Source organism: Elephas maximus, chromosome 13 (assembly GCF_024166365.1).
Source record: "Elephas maximus indicus isolate mEleMax1 chromosome 13, mEleMax1 primary haplotype, whole genome shotgun sequence".
Taxonomy (NCBI): domain Eukaryota; kingdom Metazoa; phylum Chordata; class Mammalia; order Proboscidea; family Elephantidae; genus Elephas; species Elephas maximus.
Genome location: NC_064831.1, coordinates 54,794,362 through 54,807,009, shown reverse-complemented (window position 1 = coordinate 54,807,009; position 12,648 = coordinate 54,794,362). Strand labels below are relative to the sequence as shown.

General features: G+C 39.4%; 1 protein-coding gene across 1 annotated transcript in view; it reads right to left on the bottom strand.

Moving 5' to 3' along the window:
- ZNF609 (zinc finger protein 609) overlaps window positions 1–12,648 on the bottom strand; it is a 231,649-nt gene that overhangs the window by 62,647 nt on the left and 156,354 nt on the right. Inside the window, exon 3 of the mRNA XM_049852644.1 lies at window positions 462–687. Coding sequence (XP_049708601.1) covers window positions 462–687 — 226 coding nt within the window. The remainder of the gene's footprint in view (window positions 1–461; window positions 688–12,648) is intronic.

The following is a 12,648-nucleotide window of genomic DNA, read 5'->3' as shown; positions in this document are numbered from 1 at the left end:
GGTGTTCAAAAAAGGCCAGAAGAGCATACTCTATGAGCCAACACTATGTCAATTTAAGAGTGACTATTCTCCATTCCCTTTACTCCCTCAGCCATCCTTTTATTACCTTTTCAAGCCTGATCCCAAAATTCATTTGTATTCTAATTCTCCCATGTAAAATGATAGAGAGGGGTATATGGACAGTACAGACACAGCTTTAATTACCTGGCCAGCACCTATTAAATAACTGCTTACGTACCAGGGCCGACCCTGTTGAACAGCAACGAAGGGGAAATAATTAATTGAAGAAACTGGCAATGGCCATCTCTAGGAGCTGGAAGATTGTGCTATCTGTCTGGGTATCGTCAGGAGCAGCTAAAATTCCTAATAAATACTTGGTGTTATTTAAAACAATAAGACCCTGGTGGCTCCCCTGCAGAAACGGGTTGAGGAGGGATGGAAAAGCTACACGCAGTACTCACCATCTTCTGTTTCCTGCCACACGATGCCCTCAAGGTTGACGCTGGTCCCAGGTTCACAGGGGCCCAGGCATTCGGGTTCCGTAGCAAGAGCCACATCACATGTGTTGACCCCAACTGACCGGGTACGAACCATGATCTGCTCACATGGGGATGAGATGTCATTACTGACCACTGGCACCAAAAGGTGCAGCGGCAGCACCGCTGGTGTGGAGACAGGGGACTCCATCTGGGGGAGAAGAGAAAGTAGTAGATGAGTTGTAGGAGAAACATTTAAAGGAAATGCCTTGTCCGTATTTAATCTAGTCCTACCTTCTTTCCCACCAGAGGGCAGAGGGCTTTAAATGTAAGACTTTCGTCCTTCCTTTCAAATTCTAGCTCATGATACCATCACAAATCCAGTGATATGGATGAGTGTACCCTGTGCTAGGAGAGGCTCTATTTTTTATTAATGACCTTCCCCATAAACTGTGCTTGGGTTAAAGTGTATAAATAAGAGCTCTGTTTTTTTCTCCTCTAGTTTAAAAATCTCTAGTGAAGGGAATCAGGGCCACATTCCCCTAGTTACAGAGCACACTGGCTGATGACAAGGGCCAGCTTCTGAGGCACACTCTACTGCCACCACTGCTCTTCCCACCAATCCAGCATTCAACAAACAGCACATCTGTCGGTGCTGCTAGTTGCCATCGAGTTGATTTCGACTCATGGTGACCCCATGTGTGCAGAGTAGAACTGCTCCACAGGGTTTTCAAGGCTATGATCTTTCAGAAGCAGATTACCAGGCCTCTCTTCTGAGGCACCTCTGGGTGGGTTCAAACTGCCAACCTTTTGGCTAGTAATCAAGCACTTAACTGTCTGCACCACCCAGGGACTTCCGAACAATATATTAATCAGGTATAAAATCTATTAATACAGGATGAGATAAAGAAGGGTAGAAATGTCCAGATCCTAGAAATGCCACTTTAAGAAGATTGGGGGCTCTAATACATCTTTAGCTAGGAGGAAATTCACTTAAAGTTATAGAAGGGCTGGAAGCAATCTGATGGCGGTTTCTAACCCCCAGAGATTGTAAGAGTGGCTGGTTAATGAGAATGGCCTTTGGGAGTATAAATCTAGTATAAAATTTCTGGAAGAAACAGGAGATGCTTTTACTATCCAGAAACAAATCCACAGCAGCCTGCAAATGTAGTTGAGTATGCACACACATAGCAACAGACAAACACAAGGACTAGCATCTACCGCCAAAACTAGAACTTCTCGCAAGAACATAATTGCTTAGGTTCTAAGAAGAATGCAACACATCTAGGGACAGCAGAAGAGGTGTAATGAAGAGGGATCTCTTTAACTCTTTTAATCCTAGCATTTATCAGGTTGACAAAGTACCAACGCTGAGCCCGTGGGGCCCAAATCCTGAGTATAGTGTCTGATATATATAAAGACACTCAATACACATGTTGACTGTTTTCCCTCAAGACTAGGTATTATACCAATCTGTAGACCTAGAAAATGAGAGTCAAGGATCAGAACCCTCTTCCCCTTGTGAAAGACCTTTCAGTCCAGGTAAAATGTCACGCTTAAATAGACCCATGTTCAGAGAGTCACATATGCATCCATAATCTGAGCTGCTGGACAGCTCTGCACCAGAACTGTTTCTGGGACAGTCTGCTGCATGGCCACCACTCTACAATCCACCCCTTCCCCAAACACACACACACCTCTACCTTTCTGGCCTTGACAACTACTCTAGAAGCTGGGGACTGGGTATTGCATTCATTCTCTGTAGTTAGCTGTGGCTTTGCGGGGTAGAAAGTCACTGCTATTTGTAGATCATCACTGTCAGGGTCCACAGAATGCTCAAATTCTGATTCAGACTAACTATGGTCCCTGAAGAGCTGCCAAAAGATTATCCTTATCTGCTTCTTGTCACACACCCCTCCCCGACCCTGTACTTCCCTAACTCTGCTTTTTCATCAAGTGAAATGGAAGTGAAAGCCTTTATAATCAATCATCTGCATTATGAAAGATGTCAAAAGGCATTTTTGCTTTCTCTTGCTCTTTGAAAATCGAGGATTTATAATTTAATTTGGAAATCTTTTTGGGATGTGGAAGATTCTTAAAAAACCCTTTAAAGTTTCCATGCACATATTTGAAGGTAAAAACAGGAGAAGTTGGAAAGAGGTAGCTAGTGACACAGAAAAAGCAACCTGGAGCCTTTCTGCTACTCTGTAGTGCTGACAGCTGGCTCCAGTCATAAGGCCTTTCAGGAATGCTATAAGAAGGTGGCTTGTAACTCTTTGGAAAGAAAGTTTCCTGGAAATTTTACCACTGAAAGTCACTAGAAAAGGGAATTTAAAGACAGAGTATACAGAACATGTTTACTTTTGGCCTCACCTCCGTTTCTCTGTTCTTTCTCTTGGGGAAGACCTAAGACAGAAGCAATTTCACTGTCAGTATGAACATTTTCTTTGCTTAGGGTTTGTTCCCTTTTGTATTCTTTACTCCCATTACCAAGAGAAATTCCTGCAAGAGCCTCCTTCTCGGACAAAGATTTTGGCCTAAATCTTCTAGGTCACTCCTGTGAGCTTTCTGGATGCCTTGGCTTGAGCATGTCCTGCTGCCAACCTGTTCCATCTCTGAGGCAGCAATCCCAGGCACAGAAGGTGGTAATTCCTCAGGGAGACACCTACACCTACACCTACACACACACACACTCTATCTCTCTCTCTCTTAGCCATCAAGGGCAGCAGCTCTTTTCTGGAAGTAGTTTCATTTTCCACTAGGATATTCAGTGCTGTGGGAGGCCAGAGGAAGATGCTACTATATTCTAGATAATGCCCAGTTCCCAGTTCTGCACTGACAAACATCTAAGATGAAAGTTGGAAACACCACTGTTCCATTTAAGCAGTCTGCAAAATTAAACTCTGCTACAGAACATCTGAGGAGAAGAAATTTACTTGGCTAAGCTGTTCACTAAGAATAACAGAACTGACTAATACACACGAGGAGCTGATTAATAAGTGGATGCACCAAACTGCCCCTACTGATAAGAGTTACCAAGTAGAGTTCAGGATCTCCGGTTGTGTGGAGATGACTTTATTTATTTAGTTAATTAAAAGAGATTTTGGGGGATGGGAGAAATGAAGAAATCTACCTATGGATTTGGAACTATTCAGTTTCCTTCTACTTTGCAACAGAAATCTAAGGAGAAATCACAGAGCAGCACGGTAGTGTTTAATTACAGCTCCAGCTCTACCAATTACCGTTTGGTCACATCTATAATCTATATTAAGCCATAGCGCATAATAAGCAGCTCTGTAATATTCATCTAATAACCTAGGTGGCTTTATGAGATTTCATATTCTGCTATTCGTTGGAATAAGCAAAGCTTCGTTTATCACTCTCCACAAGAGGATAAAAATCACAACAGGACCCATTTCGCCATCTTTCCCATATACCTAGGAAGTAAGAGCAAGAATTATCAGGAGATCGGTGCCAACAGGGAAAATAAAGAATGGGAATATAAGAAAGTTAAGGTCATTAAATGCCTTTAACAACTACAAAACAGAAGCTCAGTCTCTGAAATGCTAAGAAGTGCCACCGTGGTTCCTGGGGCCCAGCTGAATGGGGCAGGTAAACAACACAAACAAAAACTTAAAAGTGATTTAGAAAGAAATTAAAGATGCAAATCTCTCAAGTCTCCCAACAGTTCATGTCCTTTATCTTTTAATGAAACTTCTTTTCAATTCACTTTTAGATATTAGTCTAACAGCACCTATTAAGGATCTGAGTGTTGAGAGGCAGGTGTCACAGAAATGGGGACTGGAGAGAATAAAGAAAGGCCAGAGCCATTAATCTCCTCACAAAAAGTAATTACACACTGACTTCAGCTGCCTCCCACACAAAGAGTGAAAGCTTCAAAGCTGCAATAGAATCTTAAGGGTAGAAAATGCACTAGAGAAATATTTAGGACAAGCCCCTCCCCCTTTTTTCCCCACAAATACAAGTCTGATATCTTTACTCTCACAGTCAAAAGGTGGAGAGGAAGCTGGTTCTATTGACAACTATAGCAGCTCTAAGAAACCCCCTTTTATCCAAAAAGAAAGATAATTGGGATAATGGTTAGATGAATGCTCAGATTTAGAGTTATCAGATAAGGCTGTGTAAAATGTAAAATTTTACAAAGTAAAATTTTATCAAATACACCACATACTGTATTAATGTTATCTTTTGTTGATCATTCCAAAGGTCCTTCAAGGTACAGTGACTCTGCTTTAGTAATACTAACAGTAACACAGGGGAACAGAGTACACCAATCAAACTTGCCATTGAGTCAATTCTGACTCATAGTGACCCTACAGGGCAGAGCGGGACTGTGCCATATGGTTTCCAAGGCTGTAATCTTTATGGGAGCTGACTGCCACATCTTTTCCCATGGAGTGGCTTGTGGATTCAAACTGCTGACCTTTCAGTTAGCAGCCGAGCGCTTTAACCACTGTGCCATCAGGGCTCCCTTTGGTGAACTAAGAATGGTAAAAAAAAAACAAAACAAAACAAGCACGAACACCTATCGCCATTTCTTAAACAGACATTTCAATACCACAAGTAGAAAAGGCAATCTCAGAATAAAAGACAGTACCTTCCCAAAAAAAGAAGAAGAAAAAAATAAAGACAAATATTCAAATGTGAAATATTTTTACTTTTCAAATTTAAAAAAAAGCAAGTTTTCCTGTATAATCTTTCATTCTGGGTAATCATTTTCTTTAAATAATTAAATCAAATTGAGAAATTATATTCAGTAGTGACACTGTGCCACCGGGGCTCCTTGAACAGAGTATAGGGATTGGAATAAATGCTTACTAATTCAAGGAAAAACATTTAAATACTTGTCCTGCTAACGTATTATATACAACTTGGTTTGCTCACAAAGTCTTATCATGGGTCATTAAAAAGAAGAGCAAGTAATTAAAAAAATCCCATTTACTGATTTATGTTATTTATTAAAATATGGAGGTGGGGGTCCTCAATTATTTGAGCTGCCTTTTATTGGCTCGAGTATTGAGAGAAAATGAGTTTACTGTATTTTTTTTTGTAATGAAGGATTATTTTTGTTTATTCTGAAAAGCCAGCAATTCTTTAATGTGAGAGGTTGGCAGGTAAAAGTCATGGGGTAATCTGAATTCCTCCTTTGTATGAAGCTTTTGCCAATGTGGAGTAGAGTATCCCGAGTAAAGCTCAAAACAACACATTTAGCCTTTGGTGCAGGAGGATATCCAACCCCTATTCAAACACTAAGTGCACTCTGACCCTGCCTCACACTTTAAAAAAAAAAAAAAAAGAGCTGCTGGTCCACTGAGCTTCCAGGTATTACTTAGGATCCTTTGAAAAAGAATCTGATTGTAACTCTGGTTAATTAATTTCCAAAACATCTTGTATCAAAAGACAAAGAGAAAAAGATAAGGTAGCCAGCATCGTACCCAGACGTCAACTAGTCCTTAAAAAAAAAACCTTAGAAGCTACATATTCTATTATTCACAGAAGACTTACTCGAGCACTCAATTTTAGCCAATCATCACCAGGTCAATGTCAGCATCGAAGGCTGTTTCAGTGCGGACCAGAAAATCCAAGTGCGGTGAACACATAATTTGAAGCCGACAGACTAGCCATGGGGAATTCCCCGGCAATGAGTCCCCATACAGTTGCAGGTTCAGGCCCTGGAGACCTCTTCTGGTAAAGAGGAGATAGCAGAGCAAACAATCCTAACCTTCAAGCCTTCTAAATTCCCAGTGTGTGGGGATGCCTAAGCTACGCTGGAAATTTGACAAAGGAAAAAAATCCTATAAGCGAAATCAATGCAACACAAATCATATGGCAGTGTCCCTTACTGTGGCAAAGATTTTTGCTGAGCGAAGCATCACCTCTGTTCTTTCTTACTGTCTTCTCTACAATCTGCCTGCTTTAAATTCACAACATTTTCCTTTAACAAAGCTATTAAGTTTGCTGCTAGTGAGTGATGGTAGGGACCTAAGTACCACCTCTGAAGCTGACCGCGTTTTCTCCACGGAAGGCTGATGATACCTCGCATTCCTCTATTGTTCCAAGGAAAACACTAGAACTAGCATCCCAAGAAGAAAGAACTTGAGAAAAATTCTTCCTCTGGTTGCAAGTACTCCTCTCCTGAACGTACCCCATTTAAAGGAGCCCTGGTGGTACAGTGGTTAAGTGCTCGGCTGCTAACTGAAAGGTCGGCGGTTCGAACCCACCAGCCACTCTGCAGGGGAAAGACGTGGCAGTCTGCTTCCTTAAAGATTATAGCCTTGGAAACCCTATGGCGGGGGGGGGGGTTCTACTCTGTCCTATAGGAACACTATGAGCTGGAATCGACTCGTCCTACCCCTCAAGATATAAACACAAACAAACAAAAAACACCACAAACAAAATAGGGTGAACACAACTGGAAGCTAGAGCTGTAATTCTGGATCATTCAAAATCACAACTGTCAGAGCCCAAACAAGCTTGTTTCACCTATAACATGGCTAGACTAAACTGTACTAAAGAGCCTAATCATGATTCATATTGATGATCCTATAAGAAAACATAAGAATTCCAAACTGGGACATCAAAAGCCACACCTTGTTCTGCTGTAGTTTAGGAAGGGGAAATGTCTCTGCTCTGAGGCAGCCGTTCTCAAACTTTTTGGTCTCAGGAATCCTTTGCACTCTTAAAAATTGAGAAACCCAAAGAACTTTTATTTATGTCAAATAAAATATCTATTAATGTTTACCATATTAGAAATTAAAAATGAAAAATTTCAATTGTATTAACTAACTTCTTAAAAATAACAATTTTGAAATGATAAAACTATAGAAATAGAGAACAGATTCATGGATACCAGGGATAAGCTGGGAAAGGTAGAGGGAAGAAGGGCAATACAAGCGACCCTTGTGGTGCTGGCACTGTTCTGTATCCTGACTGTGTGGTGCAGACATGAACTTACACAGGTGAGAAGATTGCACAGAACTAAGTACACACACACAAATGAGTACAGGTAAAACTGGGGAAATCTGAAAAAGGGAGGTGAACTGCATCAATGTTAACATACTGGCTACAATAATTCTACTCTAGTTTTGCAAAACGTTACCATCAGGAGAAACTAGGTAAAAGGTACACAGAATCTCTGTATTATTCACTACAATTACAGTTACCTCAAAATAAAAAGATTGTATCAGTAAGAGAGAGCCTCAAAGAACTTTTATTTATGTGGAATGTATCTAATGATACCATATTAGACATTAAAATAATTAATATGTACCAGGGCTCTGACCTTCAATTCTTCCCATTCTGGTTATGGTTCCAGTTTACCCAAATTTTAAAAATTTGGGTCTGTTCTGAAGTTGCCTCCTCGGCCATGACTTAACTGGGAAGAACTGGTTTGAAGCCCTGATGTATACTATTTAAATTAGCAATGAAAGCTTATCATATACTTACATAACATTTTAAATAAAAATAGCTATGGTTTTTCAAAAGAAAGGAGAAGAGTGACGCTGTTCTACAATTTTGCAAATCTCCTTAACGTCTGGTTTAAGAGAAGATAGCTGGATTCTCACACATACCTACTTCTGCATTTACTCTGTTGGTGAAATGTTCTGGCTGATGCATATAAAGAAAATCAGCCTTGCACAGATAGACAATTTGCATGGATACATCTACCACACATATATAACACATATATATGCATACAACTTATGTACACACATATGTATTTCAATAGCTTTTTCAGATGGAAATTCTGAAATTCAGCTGGAAATTCTTTGATACAATACCAACATTTAGTTAAGTGATAGTTGTTAAAGGTTAGCGGCAATGTAGAATCTCAAATTTTATCAGTGAACTATTCATACTCTGTTACATTAAAATCCACGGGTCTATCTTGCACTTTGAATGCTTCTTTAACCTATGCATTTTTTTTTTTTAAACATCATGCATTGGTCATTTGGAAAATATTGGTTCACTGAGTTATACCGCTCTCTCAAATACTGACACACTTCATTAATCAATGTCAAAAAGTCATGTTCTTTAATACTGCCTCTTATTGCATTAGAAAAATCTTTAAGTATTAAGCTCATAAAACCCATTGCCGTTGAGTCGATTTTGACTCATAGTGACTCTAGACAACAGAGTAGCACTGCCCCATGGAGTTTCCAGGGAGCGCCTGGTGGATTCGAACTGCTGACTTTTTTTTGGTTAGCAGCCGTAGCTCTTAACCACTATACCACCAGGCTTTCCTTTTAGGCTCACAGGAGGGAAGATACAAACTTTCAAATAATTTTGGCTTCAAAGCTCAAATTTTCTTACTAACGACAAACACTGTCAGGCATTTTCCTTGCAATAACAGCCTCCTTTATTCATTTTTGAGAAAATGTCTGACAAATATTCATGTCTGAATAATTTTAATTTGTCAGTTGTTCTTTCAAGTAAAAACGGCATTCCATGGAAAAACTGGTTAGTTCAGCTCAGAACTCAGCTCCACCAGTGCTTTTCCTAGAGATGTCCACTGCGCTTTGGCATGAAGCAGAAATACTTTCTTTGTGTGCACTTCCCACTTCATCTTACAGAATATAAAATGCTGGGTATTCAAAAGTCAAGATTTAATAAAAATAGTCAGTTTTACTGATTCATTAAGGACATTTTAAAGTGAAACTGGCTTTTTTTTTTTTTTTTAATTGAGAGTGTATAGCAGTGAAAATGTGAAGACTACTAGTACAATTTGGGGCCATGACCTTGACTCGTGTTAAGGGGCCAGCTATTTAATCACCACCGCTTTTACACCAGCAGTGCAAATGTCACAGCCCACTGCCATCTGGTCAATTCCTACTCATGGCAACCCCAGCGGCACCCTGTGTTTCAAAGTGGAACTGCACTCCACAGGATTTTCAATAGCTCTAAAGATTGCCAGGCCTTTCTTCTGTGGCACTGCTGGGTGGATTTGAATCTTTTGGTTAACAGCTGAACACATTAACTGTTTGCACCATCAGGTATTAATAAATTACAGCAAGTGATTAATATGTGGATATTCAAAAAATCTGGGAGAGTGAGATTCTCAATTAGTTGTTTATAAAGTAGAAAAATGAATGATGAATGGTTATAGGTTTAACTACTGACAAAACTGACCCTTAACCTCACAGAGGGAGGGAGAGTCACTCTCCCCAGTACCTCTTTGCTTTGGAACTGCCAAGGATAAATAAGACTTCTCTAAAATTATAACTTAGTAGCTCAGAAACTCAACATGCCATTATCTAAAATAAATTTTAAAACAGGTCCTTAATTAACCAGAAGCCATCATTTCCTACAAAGGCTTCGTTGTCCTTGCACAGATAGACAATTTGCACGGATACATCTACCACACATATGTAACACATATATATGCATATATAACACATATATACACATACAATTTATGTACACACATATGTATTTCAATAGCTTTTTCAGATGGAAATTCTGAAATTCAGCTGGAAATTTAGACTAAGAAGGAGATAAAACTTCAAAGTGTTATGAAGGGTGCTGTACAGCGTGGGTTAACATCTGATTTCAGACACCTCAGCACTGTTGAATCAAGGAGGAAATGGCCATCTACTTAGACGGGATCCATTGTCCAAGTCTCTCCTAGGTGATTTTGTGTTCCAGAAGGTCCCAGAAGATCCAATGATTCTGTATAACTTCGAAATAAGACTCACCGATTAGAAAGGAAAAAATAGGTCATTCTGTGGACAGGTCATTCTACCCAGAAAGCACCTTAAGCAGCAAGGCAGATTTGACTTGCTAGACAGCATGTTTGTATCATGTATGTGCCTAAAAGAATATGCACACACAAAATCATAGCATCATAGTATAGAAGAACCGTAACTAGCTACAAACCCCAGGGTGAAATCTTTTCTATAATAGGTAGACATCTAACCTCTATTTGAACTCCACTTCCAACTACCTGGGTGGGTGGAGAAAATAACTCCCACTTTATTGGGGTAGTGGAAAAGATTAAATTTTACAACATACGTCAAATGCCTAGAAACATGTCTACAGTATTCTGGCAATCTCAAATGATAGCCATTATTAGCTGTTCTAACAGTCAAGTCATTCTTGAAAGCTCATACTGAATTTCGAATCCATTAAAACTCCTAGGATCTTTTTCTACTTAAACTTTCAATCATCTAGGTTTCCTAAGGTTTTGTACTTTTACTGTTATTATTTTTAATTAAAAATACACAGGAGCAAAGGATATACAGTGAAAAGATTCTCTCCCATCCCTGACCCCCAGTTTCCCTTTCTGGAAGAAACATGATGCATATGTATTTGTTTATATGTATCTTTCCCTTTATTCATTTTACACCACTGTCAGTTTACTACATACACTGTTCTACACGTTATTTATTCTTGTAATAATACATGTAGTTAACTGTTAAAAACTTGAAGCGCTAATCTTCCTAAAAGACAGGCTGGTTGAAATTTCAGCTCTATCACTTAACAGCTGGGTGATCAGAGACACATTATGCAATTTTTCTGCACCTCAGTTTCCTCTTCTGTAAAATAAAAACCTCAAGGGCACCTACATTTCATAAGCTTATTATAACGATTAACTGAATGCAAAGTGCTTAGTGTACAGTGCCCAGCACACAGTAAAAGTTCAGTAAGTATTTGCCGATAACAACGATGATAGTAGTAACAATACCGTGTTAATTCCATCTCTCCAGTCTCTTGTAACACTGTCAATCTCTATTCAGACATCTAGTGCTTGAGCTTTCTGTCTGCAGTGGTTCATGGTAGCACAGTTTCACTTTGCATCGTGTTTTCCCCTCCCTCTTCTGGTGCAGAAATCTCTTTCCTGTAGGAAATCCATTTCCCCAACCTTACTCCCCCATAGAAGCTGACCCAGCTCTACGAAAACTACATGGAATAGGATCTCCACAAACTATAGAGTCTGTCTTCCTTTGGTACTTTAAGCTGGAACAACTAATGAAATCTGGCACTACCCGTGGCCAAGACCCCTGACACATGAAGAAGACCTGTCAAAGAATAAAGCCAATTGAGGAGAAAGAATAGGGAGATGTGCAAAGACAGAATCCTGGTGCCATGATGTGACCTCTGCCTGAAACTAATAAACCTGCAAGAACTTATAAATTCCTTGTTGCTTTAACTAGCTTGAGCCAGGCTTCTTTTATTTACAACTGAAAAAGTTCTGACCACTATTATCGGCCAGAAATTTATATGCATACCTTCTATTTAGTCACTAAAGTTGTAATAAAAATGTAGAACAAGACTGTATCAAAGGCAGAGAGTCTTGTGGTCTAGTACCTCCATTCTTGCGACAAACATCTAGTAATCAATACTCTTTAAATGTAGCTCTTCAGCCAGCTATTAAGTCACCCAACTGTATCACTGTCCAGTCCACATTTCACTGAAATGTCATCAAGAGTATCATACAAGGCTTTTTCAAATACCTTGAAGAAATAATGGCCCTCCAATCTATCCATGTAACAATTCTACTGAAAGAGAAAATAAGAACAACAAGAAGAGTAGTTTAGCATGCCTTGCTTTATTTACAGCCTAATTTGGTTCCTAATTGTCATTTTTGCTTTTACTGTATTCCACTCTTCATTCAGAAGCATTAAATAGCTACTATGTTCTAAGCACTGTACTATGCTAAATGATGACTCTAATATAATTCCTGGCTCTAGGTTGGGTGGGGTGAACAAATGTGAACAAGTAATTAAAGCAGTGTCATGAAGGATGCAAGCAGTAAGTACAAAGGGGTATAATCACGTGGATCCAGCTGGGACAGAGGTGTGACATTTCAGCTGTGTCTTAAGGCACAAAATTCAACAAAAAGGTAAGAGAGATTAGGTTATTTTAGTCAGAAGCAATACGACATGCATAGCCTGAGAGGGAACCACAAATAGTTTGGCCTGGAGGGTTTGGAGAGAACAGTGGAAGATTACATGTCATGGTTAAAAAAAAAAAAAAAAAATCCCTGTGGAGTTTTAAGCAGCAAAGTGACATGATCCAATATGCTTTTTAAGTTTTTATTCTGACTTTGAGGGCAATTAATCAGAAGGCAAGAAGACCTGTTAGAAGCTCACTATAACAGTCCAGGAGGACATGATGATAGCTTGAACCAAGGCAGTGGAAAGAAAAGGAT